We start from the raw sequence: 21,714 nt of genomic DNA on the forward strand, positions 1-21,714 counted from the left end.
TAATAAGGGTAAAATAGATATGAAATGAATCATTATCTCTTTATTTTCTAAATTGGACAAGTTAAAAATGGGCATTTATTTTTATATACTGGACAAGTAACAATAGACGGAGGGAGTACTTAACTTCGTGCACAATGACAATATGAAGCTCCTGTATCTAATTGCCTTTGCCAGCTTAGAAGGTTCATAAACTTTTATAATGCAATTGAGACGATTAAATCAATTCTGCTTGCATCTGTCTTAGTTTTAACTTTAATTATTCTCTCCCAGTTAATATTTAACAAATATTATTCACTTTTAGCATAGAAAAGTTATGTCGAAACAGTTTTCAATCTAACAATAATACTATTAAACTTATTTAAAATATATCTTTACTCACCAATAACATTATTTTTATAAAACTATTTTTTTAATGTAAATAAGTTCATCATACCTAACACGCATATATAAATTAATTTTTTACTTTGGACATTTGAAAACCTGCTAAGCTGACAAGAGTAGGTGTGACCTCAAGAATGGATAAGAATATATAAACCGCGGTATATTCTTTGTTTGCCAATATGCCATGCTAGCTCAATAAACAACAAAAAGGATGTTTCACCAACAACCGACACTTAAAACACATACAGTAACCACAGTAATAGAGCTAGAATTTTAAATTTATGAATTTTAAATTTTAAAAAAACACAACTTATTAGGTTTTTAATAACTTATTTATACATATTAATAAAAAGATTACTAATCAAATATTTAAGAAACAGGAACCATCTCTGCAAGCTGCAATTGATTAGCTAATGTTTTGAAGTAATCAGTTGAGTGGTTGAGATTCACTCTCCTATACTAATTTATTAAGGTCATCAATAGAGTGACTAATAATCTTCACTCTCTAGATGAAAAATAGACAATCTACTATGACATAGGAATAATAAAACACTTCATTTTCTTATCTTAACAATGACGACCAAGTAAAAACTCATTAACATAAGCTTTGAGATTCACATTTGATGAATCATTTTCCTTCATAGCTGCCTTAGCCAAATCCCTCCATTTCTTGGCATTCTTTCTCAATTCCTCCCCTTCCTTGCTACCTCCCATCGCGATCTCTATACACCTCTCGAACTCAATTCTTTGAGTGATACTTCCTTCACCAACATTCACTCTGACGCCATTCTTCCACACATCTTGAACGAGCTTCGCATTACAAACTTGATCATTCCAAATAGGACACGCCACGACAGGCACGCCAGAAGCTATGCTCTCTAGAGTCGAGTTCCACCCGCAATGAGTCAAGAAACAACCTATAGAAGGGTGTTTCAAGACTTCTACTTGCGAGCACCAACGCACTATTTCCCCCTTCTTTTCCAATGCGTCTTTGCAACTCAACTTTTCCTCCGGTTTTTCCCCGTTTGGTCCTTCCCTAATCACCCACAAAAATGGCCTCCCACATTTCAACAACCCTTGGCCAATCTCTTCCATCAATTGAGTTGATATCTCGGTATAGCTACCAAATGCTATGTAAATAACTGATTCATTTGGCCTTAAATCCAGCCACTCCATGTAATTTTTTGAACTAATCTCAATCATATCAGCTCCAAATGAATTATCACAAGGATTCTTCTTTTCATCAAGAAAATTTGAAGGAATTGTAGGGCCAATTGCCACCATAGTAACATTTTTCAAAATCCTCAAAGCATCAAATTCCAAATCATCAAAAGTATTAACAAGAATGCTTGGATATTCTTCATTATTCAATATCTCAATTTGCCTTTTAATAGACTCAACAGCCCAATTGTTACACTCCACATCATCAAACACAAAAGAAGGAAAATCAATGGGACTAAGTGGTGGCAATCCTGGTAACTCTATGATTTTATCCTGAGAATCACAATTCTTGAAATAATCAGAATAATCAGTAAATCTATAGTAGTAAATATCAAAAACTGTGGCTGGTTGAGTCCAAAATAATGTAGATGGGATATTAAATTTTTTTGCTACTGAACCAGCCCAATCCATAAGCGGAGTGTAAATAACATGTGAAAAAGGGGGACCATTTTTTGAATTTGATTTGATTAAATTTAAAATAAATTCTGACCCATGAGACATTATTGAAGAATTTAACAAATGGTACTCATCAAATGAACCTTTGAATTTGCCATCATAGCCATCAGAGAAAGGAGCAAACCTTAGTCCTTGAATATTTGGGAGTTTTTTAATTTTATTGAAAGCTGATAGGCTAGAGGATAAAGTGACTTCAACACCTAATTTGATTAATTGTTTGGAAAGTTGAAGAGATGGATTAATGTGACCTTGGCCTGGGAATATTGCAATAAGAACATGGGATTTTTCATTCTTCAAATTTTCCATTTTCTTGGGTGGTGAAAGAGAGAATTTTTCAAGTAGCTAATGGAGTGTTTGCATTGGTATGGAGTACATAGTTTTAGAGTTTATTTATATAAAGAGTAGTTTTGGGACACTAGTGACTGATGACATTTGCGCTTACAACATTCAATATTGTATTAATTCATTTATGTTGTTACGTCATCAATTTGTATTTTAATTATATAGAAGAGCCGTTTGGCTCAACTTTTTCGCCGTCCGTTTCATTAAAAAAAAATATGAGCCCCATATTATACACCAATCAATATTAAAAAAAAAAGTGAAACCATCACCTTCAAACTCACGGGAAAAAAAAGTGGATCCCATATTAATAAAATCAAGTAATATTAAAAAAAAAAGTGAATCCCATATTAAAAAAATAAATAATGTAAAAAAAAAAAGTGTATCCCATATTAAAAAATCAAATAATATTCATGTAATTTTCAAAGTATCTCATTAAATCAATAATGATGGATTCATTGCCACATGCATATCAACCCATTAGTGAGAGCAAATGAAATTATTATATAACAACATACTTAAAATACTTATATATTAAAATAAAATAGAATTTAATTATTTTTTCATTTTTTCCTTACTCTAATAAATGTGAAAAGAGATTAATGTCATAAAGGAAAAAATAATATTAAATGGAGATCAAATAATTAATAAGGTAAATTAGCGAAACTATAATTCTAATTGGCGTTTTCTTAAAAAACCGTGTAAAAGACAACATGACAAGTAAAATGAGTTAAACAAAAAATATTTACTAAAAATTAAAAAATAGAAGTTCTTTATTTAAATAGAAAATCAAATTTCTACTTTGTTTCATTTTAAACATGTAAAATTAATGTAATAATTTGAATTAGAATTACCCAAATCAAAATTTGATAAAAAATAATAGGTATTGTTTAGGCCTAATCTACATACATTAACAATAGAATATTTTACACATTTAAATTAATCGAATCAAATTTCAAAGTATGAACTGATGCTTAAATATTGCTATTGTTTTATCTCAAAGAGAGAAAAATAGTTTCCTTTTAAATAAGTCTTCTCTTTAAAAAGTATTAATAAATTTTTGCCAACTTTGTATTCATAGCAAACACTAATATAGTAAAGTTTTGGATACAGAGCACAAACTACAATGTTATATAAATCGTGTTTTGAACATAATATATGTATTACTTTACTACTATATAGAAGAGCCGGTTTATAGAGGCAAGATCGTCGTCTGTGTTTGGTCCCACTTTTTTATTTAAGGGCAAAAAAATCTTTTGTGGTCCCACACACTTTTTTATTTAATGGCAAAAAAATGACATTTTATACTTTATATTACCAACTCTTCTAAAAAGTAGATATAAATACTTTATTATATTTCTATTTTTCTACTATAGAGAAGCATTGGTTTACCCCATGCTTCGTCGTCAGTCACTCCTAAAAAAAAAAGGTGGACCCCACACTAAAAAGGCCAAGCAATATTTTTAAAAAAGGAAAAAAAGTGGATCCCACCTACTCTAAACTCATAAAAAAAAAAGTGGACCCCATATTAAAAAAAAACGTGCACCTCATATATTAAAAAATCAAACAATATTATCTAATTACCAAAGTATCCCCATCAAGTCAATAATAGTGGATTCATTGCCACATGCATATTAATCCATTAGTGGGAGCAAATGAAATTATTGCACAGCAAAAAATATGGACCCCATATTATTACTTTTCTTCAAAATATTTAATTGATGTATTTTCTATTCCGTCATGTCATTTATTTGTTATGTTTAATAAAATAAATATACTTAAAATATTTATATTTTAAAATAAGATACAATTTAATTACTTTTTTTATTTTTATTCTTACTCTAATAAATGTGAAAAGAGATTAACATCAAATGAAGATCAAATAATGAATAAGGTAAATTAGTCAAATTATAATTCTAATTCACGTTTCCTTAAAAAATCATGCAAAAGACAACATGACGAGTAAAATGAGCTAAACCGAGAATATTTACCAAAAATAAAAAAATAGCATTTCTTCGTTTAAATAGAAAATCAATTTCTATTTTGTTTCGTTTTAAACATGTAAAATTAATTTAATAATTTGAATTAAAATTATCCAAATAAAAATTTGATAAAAAATAATGAGTATTTTACACCTTTAAATTAAACGAATTAAAATTAAAAGTATCAACTGATGCTTAAATATTACTATTGTTTTATCTCAAAGAGAGGAAAAATAATTTTCTTTTAAACAAGTCTTCTCTTTTAAAAAGTATTAATAAATTTTCGTAGCAAATACGAATATAATAAATTTTTAGATATAGAGTACAAACTATAATGTTATATTAATCGTATTTTGAACATAGTGTATATATATATATATATATATATTATCACTATCTAAATACAACTATATATATATATAGATGCACTATAATTTAAAGTGTTGTGCACGGGTATAAGCCATATAGTAGGATAAGAATTAAGAGTAATTTTGGGACACTAGTGACTGATGACATTTGCGCTGACAACATACAATATTGTACTAATTCATTTATGTTGTTACGTCATCAATTCGTATAGGATAAGAATTCAGGTACATAGCCTCTATTATTAGCTCGGGCAGTCTCTGTTTCTGTTTTTTTTTTTTGTCACATTAATTTCTCCTTTAATTATGTGGGTGAAATTGTCCCAGTGGCATGCACAAATTTTGCACAAGCATTAGAAGAAATTCCGATGTACAAATAATTCCACGTTAGCAGATACTGGAAAAGGGCCGTACTCTTGATGTGGACATCCTATCATAGACATCTATTATAATTCAATTTGTATGCGAGTTTGGCTTTGGAGAATTCGAAGTCTTATTTTTATCACTAATTAGTGTGTACATTTCTATTATTTTATTTTGATAAAAGTTTATAGTGCTTACACCTAATTAATAAATGCATGACATATATTTGAATACACATGACTATGAGTTAATAATGGTTATTTTACGTATATTCATTTCATTAAGTCACTTAACCCTGATAAATTGAATTGACTAGAGATAAAAACACTTGAGCGGATAAGTTTTACCTTTTTAGACTATGTCAACCTTTGTATATATGCATTCTTTATAGAATATACATACACATGCGTAGAATTAATTTTTTTGCAAAGGCGGATGACACCACCTAGTTGAATGAAGGAAAAATTATTCCCTATCAAAAATTTCTCGATTCACAGTGCTTGAATCAAATATCTCTGATTAAAGGTGGCTCATGTGTCATACTGATCTCATCCGTTCCACCAACTCCCTTAGCAATGAATTAAGGTGTCTGTGTCACCCTTAACCAAAGGTCAAAATGAATTTTCCTGTAATATTTGAATTTCTTTTAATGTATATTTCTAAATATGGTGTTTGTATAAATATGATCAATTTAAATTTAAGAAGAATATTTTTTAGAAAAGGTGGGAGAGAGAAAGTATACAGCACATGATTTTGAACCAAGAATCTGCAGAAAAAGTGCAGAAACAATAAAATAATACAGTGAATTGAGTTTCTTTTATTTGTTTGAATCAAAACTGACAACTAAATTTATAGGGAAAAAAAGGGAATCTAACAACTAATGTCACGAGAAAAGTTTTTAGGATCCAAGACAAGGTTCCAGCTGATGCTCAGATTAATCCTTTTTGTATATTAAACTTCTTTTTAGTATATGATATTTTCCTATGCTCTGTAGTTACCTTTTTTAAACATAATTTTTTTTCTATTTTTATGTAAAATACCGTAAAATTTTGACACTAAGTTAAGCTTAACAAGGACCTTAAACAAAAAAGTGTTCGAGTAGCAAGAGCTGGAGGAAACACCGCCACCGGGAAAACAAAAAGACAAAAGAAAATTACATGGTGATGCCAATTAATTTCAATTTTAAGAGCAAGTATTCACCTTCTCTTTGTGGGAACCTACATTGATTATGACATGTATACGACGGCATAACAAGCTAGAGGAGAAAGATCGTTGGTGAACTCAGCTCTTTACTACCATGAAGACTCAATATTTTCCCCATTCAGTTTACTCTTTCATTTGATCGTTTTGAGGATTAGTCTGGAAATTCATGTCCTGTGCAATCCGCTCATTTATTCAGTTAGAGCCTTCACATAGTGATATAGTTTTAGAGTTGGGTAATGGTTTCACTTTGCATAATGTTTTGCAGTATATTTAATATTTAATTTGATGTAAATATTCTGTATAAATAAGTTTTTACCCAACTTTTTGTCGATCTCCCTCTTTTTTTTTTTTTTTTGTGTGGTCTGAACTGGTGTGACTACGATGTTTCTCAATTGAGGAGTTTTCTACACCTAAACACATTTCTATAGACATTGAGCCCGTTTGGATTGGCTTATAAGTTGGCTTATAAGCTGTTTTTAGCTTTTTTGAGTGTTTGGCTGACCAGCTTAAAGTCATTTTGTGTTTAAAATAAGCTCAAAAAAATAATTGAGTCAATTTGACTTAACTTATCTAAAGCAGCTTATAAGCTGAAAACAACTTATAAGCAAAAAAAAATAAGTTGGGCTACCCCAACTTATTTTTTTTGACTTATAAGCTGTTTTCAGCTTAAAGCCATAAGCCCATCCAAACAGGCTCATTATCATGTGCCCATCATTCTCAAAAGTACAAACAACTCAAATACAAACAAAAATTTAACTAATGTCATTAACCAAAATATGATGCTTAATTACTCTTTGCACAAATTTTGAAATTATGCATAATACGATCTAACATAGGCCAAGGTATTATAAGAACGATACTCAATTTATTTTCTATTTTTAACAATGACTCAGTAAAATCTCATTAACGTAAGCTTTCAGATTTACATTTGATGAACCATTTTCCTTCATAGCTTCCTTAGCCAAATCCTTCCATTTCTTGGCATTCTTCTTAAACTCTTCCCTTTTCTCTCCATCTTCCATCACCATATCTATACACCTCCCAAACTCATCTCTTTCGACGATACCGTCTTCATTGGCATTCACTCTGACGCCAGTCTTCCAAACATCTTGAACGAGCTTAGCGTTGCAACTTTGATCGCTCCACAACGGACACGCCACGACCGGCACTCCAGAACACAGGCTCTCCAAAGTCGAATTCCATCCGCAGTGAGTCAAGAAACAAGCTAAAGAAGGGTGCTGTAAAACTTCCACTTGTGAGCACCAACGCACAATTTTTCCATGTTTTTCCAATTCCTCTTTACAAGTCAAATTTTCCTCTGGATTTTCCCCATTTTATCCTTCTCTAATCACCCACAAAAATGGCCTTCCACATTTGACTAACCCTTGACCAATCTCCTCCATCAATTGACTAGATATCTCAGAGAAACTACCAAATGCTATGTAAATTACTGAATCTTTAGTCCTTTTGTCCAGCCACTCCATGTAATCTTCCGAACTTCGTATCAAATCAGCTCCAAATGACTTATCAAAAGGATCATATTCATCACGAAAAGCTGAAGGAATTGAAGGGCCAATTCCAACCATTGTTAAATTCTTCAAATCCCTCAAAGCATCATGTTCCAAATCATCAAAAGTATTCACAAGTACTCTTGGATTTTCTTCACCATTCAATAACTCAATTTGGTCTATGATAGCTTTAAATACCAAACCATAGGTAGAATTCGCATCGCTGAGCACAAACGAGGGAAAATCGCGAGGACTTAACCGAGGCAATCCTGGAAGCTCGACTACTTGATCTTGAGAACAATTCTTGAAATAATCAGCATAGTCAGTGAAGCAATAATAGTAAATATCCCAGACCGTGGCCGGTTGGATCCAAAAAATGTGGAGGGGACATTAATGCTCTTGGTCACTATACCGACCCATGCCATAATGGTCGTGTAAATAATACGCGTGAAAGGAGGGCCCTTGGCCGCCCTGGAATTTATGATTTGAGTTACGAATTCAGACCCGTGACTCATTAGGGAAGAATAGAATGAATCGAACTCATTCATCAATCCCTTAAATTTTCCATCATAGCCATCAGAAAAAGGTGCAAAGCTTAATCCTTCAATATTTGGAAGCTTGGAGATTCGATTAAAAGCTGATAGGCTAGTCGAAAAAGTGACTTTTACACCTAAGTTAACTAATCTTTTGGCAAATTGAAGAGATGGATTAATATGACCTTGACCTGGAAATGTTACAAGAAGAACATGGCAATCATACTTCAAGTTTTCCATAATTCTTTGGTGTTTATTAAGATAGAATTTTCAGGTAGTGTTTATGTGCATTTGTACAAGGTTTTGGAGTTTGTTATCTATAAGGGAAAACTCTTGAAATGTGACTGGTTGATGAGTGACACGTTTGTGGTGACAACATGTATTTTGTACAGATCATTTCTTCGATTTTTTTAAAGAACCGTAGGCCACCAATTCATGTAGGATAAGAGTTCTTGTAAGAATTTGCCAAAGAAATATGTCAAAATATGTCCTTTTAGACAATGATAGCCAAGAAATATGTCTCGAATTTAAAAGGTAAAAATACCAAAAGAGGAAGAACCTATCACTTAACTCCATCTCTCTCAATTTATATGACGCATTTTCATTTTTTTGTCAGTATAAAAAAGAATTGCACATTTCCTTATTTGAAAATATTTTATTTTAAATTTTACCTTTTACGATTAACGAGATGATTTATAACCATACAAATATCTTAAACCACAAATTCAAAAATCTTCCTTTATTTCTTAAACTCCGTGTCCAGTCAAAATACATCATATAAATTGGGATGGAGGGGTCTAATATGTAGACCAAGATAGCGACACATTGATTAGGTTAGGTGTTTGAAACTTTTATTTGTCGAAAGAACACCACAAAATGACAGTGTAAATGGTGTCTGGACGAAACAACACATAAGAATCTAAAGGGTTTATAATAAAAAAATACCAAAAGGTGAGGGGTTTAGAGAGAGTCACAAATGCAAGGAAAGAAAAAACACAGAAACTCTGTTATAGTATTCAATAATCAACGTTTAGTCAAAATTTTGCAAGAGGATGGCTATACAAATCCGAAAAACAAACTTAAAGACATGATTATCATCAAGTGAATTTTAAGCAAACAATATACATTGGTTACATAACGTAGAAATATTGATGGATTAAACTTAGTATATTCTTGTAGTAACACATTAAGGACTCATAACACCTTCAACTCTAACATGCAACTGCTCCGACTACGCTTTGGGATAAGGAGGTCCCTGTTGGGTTTTTGAGTTTTCCCTTCCTATGTGGAATTGGATTAATAAAACCCAATCCACTTTTGGACCAGACCACTTTTGTCCTAAAATCCTCTATATATAGTGTTAGACCTCGTATTTTATACGTCGAGTTATTCGCGAAGGAATCGACGTGAGATAGAAACCTCGGATTTTTAATTTCTAAACTAGAACTAATCGGTTATAAATTTTAATTAGTATAAGAATGTTGTTGGAAATTAGGAACTACTTAATTGTGGTGTTAAGTAAAAATTAGTGGCAACAATGAGCCAATATGAACATTAACATGCCATGTCCAAAAGATGACTCAAAGTCACCTAAAACAAGGCTATTATGGAAGACATACAAATATGCATGTAATGTTGATTCATCCACTACACTTTCATTATATTATGGACAACCAAATGGAAAGAAAAAGGGATGTGAAATTCGGCCAAGATGGCTGAAAATAAGAGGAGAAAAAGTTGAGGCATGCATTTGAATATTGAAAGTATTCATTATTTTATGAAGACATGCATTATTTTATGAAGGTATACAAGTTGGATGAGTCATTGCACATTTAAATAATGACCATTCATCTTTGTATGATTGCAATGGACAAAAGTTAGTGTATGAATCATGTCACACCCCATTTTTAACCCCGGAGAGTTAAATTAGAAGTACGACGTATTGGAGATTCTTGTTTTTTTTGTTTGTTTTAAGGAGTCGCCACCTAATTATTTACGGTGAATTAGGACACCTAAAGTTTATTAAAGTTATGTTTAAAGTTAGCTGTGTTTAAAGTCTGCGAAAACTTAAGATTCTAGGTAAGGGTTCAATTAGTCTAAAGGGAAGGTATTAGGCACCCTTTAAGACCCATTAACAATGGTTGACCGACCGGACTTATGATTAGTTAGGCTACGTGTAAATAGTATTATAGGATAGAAAATAGCTCTGTAAATATGGCTAAAGTTGTAAATATCCATGTAAGAATGCTATTTAAAATAGGACTTGTAAAAAATAATAATTTGTATAAAAGAGTACTTCTAATGCTATTTTGAAGACACGACTTATAAACGTTGTTATGGTTTTAAACGAAAGTATAATAGTGTTGTTTAAAATAATACTTGTGGAAAACATAGTATTTTGCGTAAAAGAAGACTCTAAATGTTTAAATGAGACTTAAAAGATATTGCTAAAGCCTTAAATGAAAATATAATAATGTTATTCAAAAATAGGATTTGTAGAAAATAGGATAATTTGCCTATGAATAATAGCCTTTTAAAAGATTATTTGACAATATGATCTTTAGATAAAATGATATTATGTGAATATGGTGGTGTAGAAATGCCTAGACTTATATTCTTAAATATGATGAAAAGGCCATTTGAAATCTGGAAACGAGAGAAAGGACGTTGGGTGTTTTAGTCTTTAAACTCAAGTCATATTCTATGTGAGAAAGAAAATTATTATAGCTATTGCCCTCAGGGACGTGTAATGCTATATGTGCTAAATATGCTTTAGGTTGTTTAAAATATATGAATGTATGTTAAATGTTCAGCGTCAGTACCAATGGTCTCTTTTAAAACGGAACGTTGAAAAACAAGTCGTGATTAAGGTGAAACCTGCAATACTTCATTCATTTCTGGAAATATTACTAACCGGGCAGAGGATCTAAATGTTCAGCATCAGTATCGTGACTTTAACAGCTGATTTTATAGTTGAAATTTACTTAAAACAAAAGTCATTCTTACCAAAAGTACTTGCTCAATACCCTTTATATTCTACATGTTCCATTCCAAACAAATGCTTTCAGTCTATTGCCAACGATAGGGAACTTTTAAGTAAATTTTGTTATAACTATATAGTGCCTCACGTTAATCAATCAATGACATTAAAATGGAAATAAAGAGGTTAGTCCTATAAAGAGTTTTAAACACAATAATGAGCAAATCAAAGGAACGTAGGATGATAATAGGAAAGCCATTTTGGCCTTCGTAAAGGGGCAGCAATATTTTGCCAATTTCAGTCAAGTGAAATAAGAGTATAGGTGATGGAAGGGTGTGAACTCCGTAAGCGGTGTCGTTGAGTTTCGAAGTGAAACTCTTCGGCTCCGGTTGTACATGCGAAAGAAAAAAAAAATAGGATTAGAAAGAAAACCCGATTAAAGAAATTATGGAGGAGAAAGAATAAAATTAAAGGACTCATGCCAAACAAATTCAAAACATCATGTGTAATTAGAATGTTGATAATCTGCAGAAACAAACAAATTTCAATATCGAGGGCGACAAACTATAACCGATGTGAAAGTTGCAAGAAAACTTATGGGTATGATCGAGTGGGTAAAAATAGACAAAGAAATTGTATGCAAACAAGTGAACTACCACGATAGACAAAGAGAGATGTATGCAAACAGTAGGCAAAATAAAGATATGCAAACAGCGCACAAACAAACAGTTTTGTTTATCTGATAAGCGGTCTAAACACCCTAAACTATTCTAATTCAAACAACCAACCAGATGAGTACTGAAATTAATGCAAACACCAGTGAAGAAACCAAACAGAGATGGGACTGGTCAAAATTTCCTAAAACTAAACCGTGATTCCGAGAGGATAGCAAAACGAAGGAGAAGCGATATTCCTTTTTGTAAGCACAATGAACTAAAGAAAATGCATTAACTCGAATGGAGTTAATCCTTAGACATACAAGCAAATAATCTCCCTGATACCAAGGTTTATCATGAGCGAACACGAACATAACAGTCCATTTCTATCTTTAAATCTAACTAGTACTTCAAACAGTCATGAGATGAAGGAGCGGTTTTATGATTTGCAAAAAAAATGGCAATTTGAATAGCTATCATGTTAAACTACATATTCCGAATTGATCTATTCCAAAACCAACACATAGTACACGCCAAATCTCAAACATTATTTTCTAAATGCACAGCTAACAGTTTCAACTATAGGACAGTGATGCTTTTATTTGTTTGGAAGGAGGCAGAGTGAAATAAAGGATCAAAAATCATATTACAAACTTGACTATATAGATTCATTCAAAACCAGAAAAACAGGACAGAGAGTAGGCTGGTTACAGAAATGAATTTCGATCACTTAAGTTAACCCGTCTTGAAATTGTCATAGCACACAGCAGCCCAAAACAATGCTCAAAATCAGTCACTATTCTTTTAACATGGAGAGGACTCATATATACTTGTCGTAATCAACAATATTCGCACACGCACAGATTGACTAAACCAACTTATATTAAGAAACTAAGCTACGACTGACCCAAGATCGAAGAGGCGTAACTATCAATCGATATGCATTCTAAACCAAAAACACCGTATAACTAAGTAAAACTGAAAACTAAACTAAGGTAAGACACAAACATACAAGTATTGTTAACTTTTAAACTGAAATTAAACCGACTGCAACACCAACATACACGAACACATAAAAAATTTATGATTCGAGATAAAGAAAAAGAAAAACACACTGACCTTTTGTGGGTGCAGCGAACGAGGCGTCGGGGTCTCGAATCTAAACTCGAACGTAAACGACACTCGAATTCTTTTTGAGTTCTAAACTCAACAAATCCGCAGAAGAAAATTTCAAATCCAAAGAAAATCAAATTGGATTTGTTGGAAACCCTTTGTCGCGGCTAAAGTTCACCGGAAAAGGAAAAATCAAGTGTTAGAAGATAGTTGGGTCTCCCAAACACTGAATAATTCGTTCTTTCTAAAAATATGATGAGTCCTTGTTGTTCAAAGTGTAAGCTTTTGTTTTATGGAGAGATTTTTTTTGGATTTCAGATCTTGGGATTTTTTGTCCGTTTCTTTATTTCTTTGATCTTGTTTCTTGCTAAAAAAGGATGGGGTCTTTTTCGTTCCAAAAAAATCCTCCTCCAGAAGGTGGAGTCGTCCCCCTTTTTATAGGGAATTTTGAGGTGAGTGGAGGAGTGGGGTGCGGCGGTGATGATGAAAAAATGAAAAGAGAGGAGCGTGTGTCGGTTGTGGGTGAGTGGGACGAGGGAGATGAGGCGAGAATGAGGGAAAAAGGAGAGACGGCTAGGGTTAGAGAGGGAAAAGAAGGAGAAAGGGAAAGAGAAAGGAGAAAAATAAAAAATGAGGGGCGGCTGAGGGTTTTAGGTTTTAGGGAAAAATTGGGCCGGGTCGGGTAGTTTTGGTTTGGGCCGGGTAGGACAAATGGGTAATGGGCTGAGGGAATTAAATGGTAGTGGGCTGAAAAAATGTGGGTTGTTTATTTGGGTAAAAAATAATATTGTGTTTGTATTTTTGGCTATTAATTTGGCTAAAAAATATTGATCCTTCCTCCGCTATTTAATTATTTTTTGGGCTTCTAATTTAATAACATATACTATGTAAAGACAATAAATAATTAATATATATATATATAAATATTTTACAAAGTGTTGTCTTGTAATTAATTTAACGAGTCCAAACCCGAAAAAATAGAATGATGACGAATCATCTAAAATTTGTAGTAAAGTAATACTTGTAATGTCGAAAATAAAAGTAATGATATTAGTAGTAGTAGCAATAAAATATTGTAAAAAAATAAAGTATTTAGCTTGTCAGTAAATTTAGAAACCCGAGTAAATTAAATAAAAGAGGGAAAAAATTGGGTGTCAACAAATCATCCACTACACATGCAATTGTCTTATAAACAATTAAAAGGAAAGGAGAGACAAGGGAGGCTCGGCCAAACATATAGCCGAAAGTGAGGGAGAAAGAATTGAATTTTAGTTCAAAGTTAATTGAGTGCTCAATGTCATGAGTGGAGCATGTGTTGTTTCCAACTTGTAGTCATCTTAATTTAATCAAATGGATGACTAAGAGAGCTCATCTTTTCATTTCAACTTCACAACACAAAAATAGAAAGACTTAGAGGTAAGGGGAGAAGCTCTCGGCCAAAGGGCTGAAAATTGAGCTCTTTGTGTGTTGATCAAAAAAATAATTCTTCAATCATTTCAACCCTTTAGAAGGTCCCTAGAAACGTGAAGATAGTCATTGGAGCAACAAGAACCATTATCATTTCAATTCACAAACTCTAGCCAAGTTGAGAAGTCGGATTGTCAAGGTAAGATCTAACTTTCTTTTACATGTGTTAAGGGTGATGTAGATGTGTGAATATAAGTTTCATGCATGAAATGATGTATGTTGATGTTGGAACATGATAGTAGACATGAACTTATATATGTTAATGTTGAAGTATGGTTGTAACTTGATGAACATGAATTGCATGCCTAAGATCATGAATGTTGGTGTTGGAATGTTAATGTGGCCGTAGGGACTGTTTTAGTGGCCATGGTGGACTGATTTTCTTTAGTAATTATGGATGTTGCTATCATAGATTGCATGGTAAAAAGAATGAAAAGAATTGGAAGGTTAAAGGTGAAGTTGTGTGAATATAAATTGAATCCATGAAATCTTGTGTGTGATGTTGAAGCATGTTGAAACCTTGTAGGGACTGTTTTGTGTGGAAGATAATGAACTGATTTTACTTGATATTTTGAGTGTTATTGTCAAGAATTTTATGATGGAAATGAATGTGTTTAATGGTTGGAGTTGGAACTAAAATCGTTTGTGGGTTGTTGTAAGGATTATGGTGATGACAAGGTAACTTAGTTGCGTATGAATTGATGATGTACATGGCGTGTGGTTGCTGGTCATAACTTACTGAAATTATATGAAAAGAAGACATGAAATAAGGTGTAAGAATCGTATGTGGATTGCTTAATATGTTCGTAAACGTTTGCAAGAATTCCGAGCATCTTTATGTTGTTGGTTAGGGATTGTTTTGGACGTATTGTTATTTTTGTTAAGCTGGAAAAACTAATTATAATTAAGAGTATACATCATGTTGTCATAGTAATTGGGCTGTTATAGAATCATTTTGATGAAGTATTACGACTATAGACTAATGAGAATAAAATAGAGGTGTCATAACCGCATGTAAACTATTATCATTGATTTGAAATCGCATACGGGCTGTTTTGACACGTTGTTGTTGTTCTTATTGAACTTGGAAGAATAATGATAATTAAGATTATGCATTGTGTTGTATGTTGGATGGGCTGTTATAAAGTTGATACATGCAAACGTTAAGGCTACAAACTATTACGAATAACTTGAGAATGTAGTAGCCGTATGTGAATCGCTATTGAATGTTGTGAATGTGGACTGTTTGGAATGTTGTGTGTGCTGTCCGGATTGGTATTGAATGTATAATTATTGATGTGGGATTGGCTGTATGTAGTTGGTTTGGCTACAAGAGAAAACGTCGTCTAAACATCTAGAAAGGAGTTACTAACGTTAGAATACGTTTTGAATCTCCCTGTAGCTTAACCGTAGTTGTTGGCGTCTTAATATAGGTTGAAGTATTATTGGGAAGCGTATACATATTGTGTGACAAATAAGCGCTAAAGTTATGTGAAGCTAAACCTTCTTTCTTTTTGGCATGATCGTTGTGAAATGAATATACAATATATATATGATTCCGAAGGAATTCCTATTCATAGAGCCACTAGGATGGCTAATGATCTTGATTCTCATAACTTACATTATATATATATATTTTGATATGTACATATGATTTCAAAGTTCCATTTTGATATAATCCACAGGGACATCCGAAAGGTAAATGATATGACTATTATTTGAAATTGCGAACGATGGTTCGTGTTGACTATTCTATTGAGTCCTTAAAAACGTTTTGAATTGCATATAGTTTCTCACTAATCTGCTCGTGCATACCTCAATATATCTTTCACCGAGTCCCGTGCCGGGTATGTTATCGTGCACACTTCCACTGCATTGTTCATCGAGTCCCTCACTAGAGGGTCGGGTACGGTATATATATATATGGTGTTATGCTTTGTTATGGTGTTATGCTGTGATATGGCGTTATGCTGTGTTATGGAGTTATGCTGTGTTACAGAGTTATATTATATTCTGGACTATGCTGTGTTATGGCGCCAGAGACGGGGTGGCGACCATGTTCACCGAGTTCCATAATGGGGTCGGATATGATATATGATATTGACATGCATGAGTTATGTTTCAAAAGCAAGTATTTGGTATTCTGGTTATTGTACTCGGTTCCTATACTTCTTATTCAGTTATGATGCTGTTTACTGTATTTCATGCTTTATACACTCAGTACATATTCTGTACTGACCCCCTTTTCTTCGGGGGGCTGCGTTTCATGCTCGCAGGTACAGATACGCGTTTTGGTGAACCGCTAGCTTAAGACTTCCCTTCTGCTATCTTGGAGAGTTCCGTTGTTCCGGAGCCCGGACTTTGGTATAGATCCTTTTGATCTAAATATATGCATATGTTGTTTAAGGGTGCGACGGGGCCCTGTCCCGTCATATTTCACGGTTGAAGCTCTTAGAGGTCAGTGGACATATATGTGGGTTGTGTATGAGTTCTGTTCAGCTGTGTCTATATGATGTGATGTGGTATGATGTTCGTCTATAGTGGAAGCCTTGTCGGCTTGCATATGATATTGATATATGATGGCAGCCTTGTCGGTTTGCTTTTATATGTATAATTATGCGACAAATCTGAGACCATGGTTTGGTCGTTATGAATTCCATATGGTGTTTATTGTGGACTGAACATGTAGCTAACGGATGTGTATACGAGTGCCCAGTTCGGGTACTTAGTCACGGCCTACGGGGTTGGGTCATGACGTATACGATCAACTTAGGTCTTATTTCAATAACACAAGAGTGAATTCATAGCAACCATATAGAGAGAAAAAGTGAGAGGAGCAGATTTTCGTCCAGAAATTTCCTGCTACAGCAGTCCGCTTCAAACAGCCTTTCCTGATTCGTTAACCATTGGATCGTTCTCAAATTTGAACCGAGAGTTCTCAACATCTGGTTCTTCAATATCAACGATGGAGATTGGGTTTTGTGGTCTTTAGCTCCAGTTTTCGAGTACGAACAATAGCTCATTTTTTGGGTGATTTCTCTCCTTTCTTCACTAGTTTTGGTGTTATTTTTTATGTATTGTTTCTCCGTCTTTGGCGTTGATATTGTAGCCATTTGGAGAAAAATATTGTAACTCTTGTTGATTATAGTGGAGCTTTTGTGAGCCGGAGGTCCCGTGGATGTTTCCTCTTCACCTTGAAGGGGTTTTACCATATAACTCTTGCATTGACTTATTTTTCATTGCTTTGTGATACGCTCAAATTACACCTATTAATGGCGTAAAGCGGACGTTGTCAAATATAGTAACCCAACAAGGTTGGGGTCGAATCCCACAGGGAATATGGAGAAAAAAAGAGTACTAATCGTATGCGATACCGGTCTTTAAATGCTTTAATCCTATTCCGGATCGTTTGAATTGATTGTTGAATAATGTAATTGAATACTTTGACTTAAAGTGTAATTAATGTGAGAGAGAGACTAAGGTTGTGTTCCCCAATTTGATTAGATATTATGCTTCAGGTTTCAAAGTGATATACTTCTAATGGTTGTTCTATGAATATGCACTTGGTCTCTTTAAGACTTCTTAATGTTTCCCAACAGTTAAGCAGTATTTCCTCTTTATAATTCTTCCGAATATAAAAGAGTTACAATCGAAGAGCGACCAATAATGCCAATTTAGACTTATTCTTATTCCTAAGTTAGTCTATTAAACGAGGGTTAACGCCTCGAGTCATTGTTATTCAATCTTACCAATATTGACTCTCTTTCCCAAGAAAAGTCAATATAATGGCTTCGGCTAATGCTTGCAATCATTACCCAACGTTACAACTCAAAGGTAGAATAAATAACAACAACCATTATGCATATATCATAAATAGAAACTCATTCACATAATACCCATCATGGGATTCACAACCTTAGAATTGAAATTAGCTACTCATAATGTTTCTTGACAGAAAAAGCTTAAAGATTAACATAATACACTTACAATACTAATACAAGATGGAATGAGAGTGAAGTTGTTCCCTTAAATGCTCCAACCACTTCAAGATTAAAAACCTAGGGTTTGTGTGTTATGTCCCGTGTTTTCGTATAATTGGAAATCGAGAAATAATCAAGACTTGTGTGTTATAAGGAAATATTTGACTCTAGTTGATATGACTATGTTGGGTATGAAATCAATGATGTTAAGACGTTGGGGAAGGCCGGGGTAAATTTGGAATTTCGAAAATTAGTTTCGGGAATTACAAAACGGGACTTTTAATGAATTGGGCCAAGAATTGGACAACCAAAAATTGAGGCCCAAGCCTTGAAGTGGCCGGCCATGGCATGGTCCAAGCCCACATTTTTAAAGGTCATGTGATATACACATGACCTATAGTGGATATATATCAATGATCCTTGGGAATTATCAAGAAACAAATCACAAAACAAAACCTTGAGCCAAGATAGCTCTCGGCCGAACCAAGAAAAGGAAAAAAAAATCCCAAGCCTTGTGTTTGATCCAAAAATCCTTGTTCTTCACATATTGTAAAGTACTCAAGACGCTCTCTGATGGGGTACGATTAGTTTGGCGAGAGGTGCACGTTTGCGACAAGTCGGAAATTCAAGAAAAGGTATGAATTTTGTCCTTTTAATGTTATGGAAATTGTATGAATGTGTTAAGGATTGAGAATAGACGAGAATCCCGTAACTTTGGTGTATGTGTATGAGGCCGTGTGTGTATGTGTGTTTGGTATGCTAGCCGTGAGGTATAAAGTGTGTAAGGCAAGGTGGAATTGATTTGTTAGTTCGCTAGTTGCGTCGTTGTGACATTTATGACGTAAAGGATCGTTTAATGAATTGAATTGGTGTTGGAAAATGATTTCGGAACATTATCGGAAAGTATATACCTTTGGTATATTTGTGTATATCATTGTATATCTATGATACCAAAAGACTTTAAATGTGACTTATGGTTGATGTTAATGAATTGGGAATGAAATAATGAGAGTTAGAATGTTCGTCGTAACTTTTGGATGTTTTGGATAAAATATGCAAAGTAATGAACTTCGGGAAATTTTGTATATTGTTGGAGTGTAATTGGGATGGGTTTGAATAATCTTGAATGGGTGAATGAATACAATAATGTGGGCATAAGTTTGGAATTGTGAAGTTTGAATGAAAGTTGCCAACTTGTGTAGTAAGGTAGAACTTTAAAGTTAGAATGACTTGATTGTGGTTTGTGTTGTTTGATGATGTTTGGGTTGTTGTTGTTGTTGTATTTTGAGCCGAGCTAAGTCTCGGGGGTGTTAGATTTATAGGGGAAATGCTGCCGAAATTTCGGTAGCCAAGTTTAGCCAAAGATTAAGATGTTAACTTTCATGAATAGTAACTGGTAAAAGTGACCATTTGCAGTTTTTGGACGAAACGGGAATTGAGATTTGACGAGCGTAAGGCGCAATCCAGGTATGTAAAGCTTACTTTTCCTTCTTTTGGCATGTCCTAGTTATACTAGGTTAAGATCGGACCCTCGGGGATAATTCTGCTCTTGGAAATCCGAGTTTAGTTTTGGACACTATTCATTCAGCGCAATTGAAACCTATTCTTTATATTTGGTTGAAAGAATGTTCGAACCTTCATAACTTTTGCTGTTGTGTCCGAATCTCTCCGAAACTTTTGTAGATGGCTTTATGGAGCCGAAAGTCTGTGATTTGTGTCCGCCGCCTCGATTTGACTCGAGGTGGGCCCGCAAGCCCCGAGGCTTCCCTTATTTGATTTGTTTGACTCACCTCCGTCCGATACGAAAAGTAATCATTTGCCTATGACTCAAAGGTCTGTTTGAAATCTTCTACGCCATTATTGAACGTTTTGCACTACGAATGATACTAGATTTTCGAAAAAAATGATCTGTGAATTGCTTTTCAAAGGTTTTTCAGTTTGGAACTTCGTAACTTCTATACATTAATTTTGATCGACCTGGCTTCTACTCCGAGCCTTCTGGCGTCGGTATATGCCTATATGTAATTATATGTCGAGTCCTGTAATTTACTTTTACTATGCATATGGTCTCTGCAGTACTCCGTTCGTGCCATTCGCTATGAGTTCGTTCGTCGATACCCGGGCCGGCTTTGTGATCGTGCGCGCTATACCATATTCGGAAGTATGATGTGTTACGGTTTCCGAGGCCTCGCCATAGGGCCGGTTACCGTCTATGGAGTTATGATGTGATATGGCATTTGACATGTTCTGATGATGTGATATGTGTGTGATATGATGTGTCTGGAGACTGTACGGAGATTTGAAAACTTCTGGAGTATGATGTGCTGTGGCACCAGTGTCGGGGGTGACCACGTTCCTAAGCCCTATACATGATTTTATTTGCATTTGTACATTATCTTTCGCACAGGTTTGATTTGCTACTTTGATGTTTGTGTTTGTTCTTTCCGACTCCAGTTATGATTTGGATTTTTTTACCTTCTACTTTACATACTCAGTACTTCTCCCGTACTGACCCCCCTGTTCTTCGGGGGGCTGCGTTTCATGCCCGCAGGTACAGAAGCTCGTTTGGGTGATCCTCCGGTTTAGGCTACCTATTCTGCTATTTTGGAGAGCTCCCCTTGATCCGGAGCTTAGCTTTTGGTACATACCTTTTGCTGTGTGTGTATTCTGTACATTTGTGGCTGTGTGGGTACGGCGGGGCCCTGTCCCGTCATATGTTCGTATGTTCTGTTTTGTTTTAGAGGCCTGTAGTCATGTTTGTGGGTCGTGGGTCCGGTGTGTTTGTATGTGGATCTGTTTTGCGTTCTTAAGCGACCCGTATGCTACTATGGCCAAGACGGCCCCTGAGTTTGTACGTGTGTGTGTGCATTTGGGCGATGTATATTCCGCCACCTTTCTGATTTTGATATGACTGTTCTGCACGGGCGACCGCTTAAGATAAGTGTTCGGTAAATGTTTGTGTGACGTCTGTTGTTAATTTTCAGTTCGAACAACGTATGTTAAGTCTGAATGAGTCAGAATACGATGAATTGGTTGTGAGTCTGTTTGGGGTGCCTAAGTAGGGTACCAGTCGCGGCCCACGGGGTTGGGTCGTGACATTGTGCCTCTAAAAATAATATAACTGTAATAAAGATGGTGAAATATATAATCTTGTATCCTCACTGAAA

General features: G+C 34.2%; 1 protein-coding gene and 1 pseudogene across 1 annotated transcript; both read right to left on the reverse strand.

Moving 5' to 3' along the window:
* Nucleotides 1–797: 797 nt before the first annotated feature.
* On the reverse strand, nt 798–2,437 carry LOC132609042 (UDP-glycosyltransferase 75C1-like). The gene has a single exon (XM_060322868.1). The coding sequence runs from the start codon at nt 2,362–2,364 to the stop codon at nt 949–951; it is 1,416 nt and encodes a 471-aa protein (XP_060178851.1). The 5' UTR covers nt 2,365–2,437; the 3' UTR covers nt 798–948.
* Nucleotides 2,438–7,097: 4,660 nt separating this feature from the next.
* Nucleotides 7,098–8,753, reverse strand: LOC132609043 (UDP-glycosyltransferase 75C1-like; annotated as a pseudogene).
* Nucleotides 8,754–21,714: the final 12,961 nt, after the last annotated feature.

Source organism: Lycium barbarum, chromosome 9 (genome assembly GCF_019175385.1).
Source record: "Lycium barbarum isolate Lr01 chromosome 9, ASM1917538v2, whole genome shotgun sequence".
In the NCBI taxonomy this organism is placed as follows: domain Eukaryota; kingdom Viridiplantae; phylum Streptophyta; class Magnoliopsida; order Solanales; family Solanaceae; genus Lycium; species Lycium barbarum.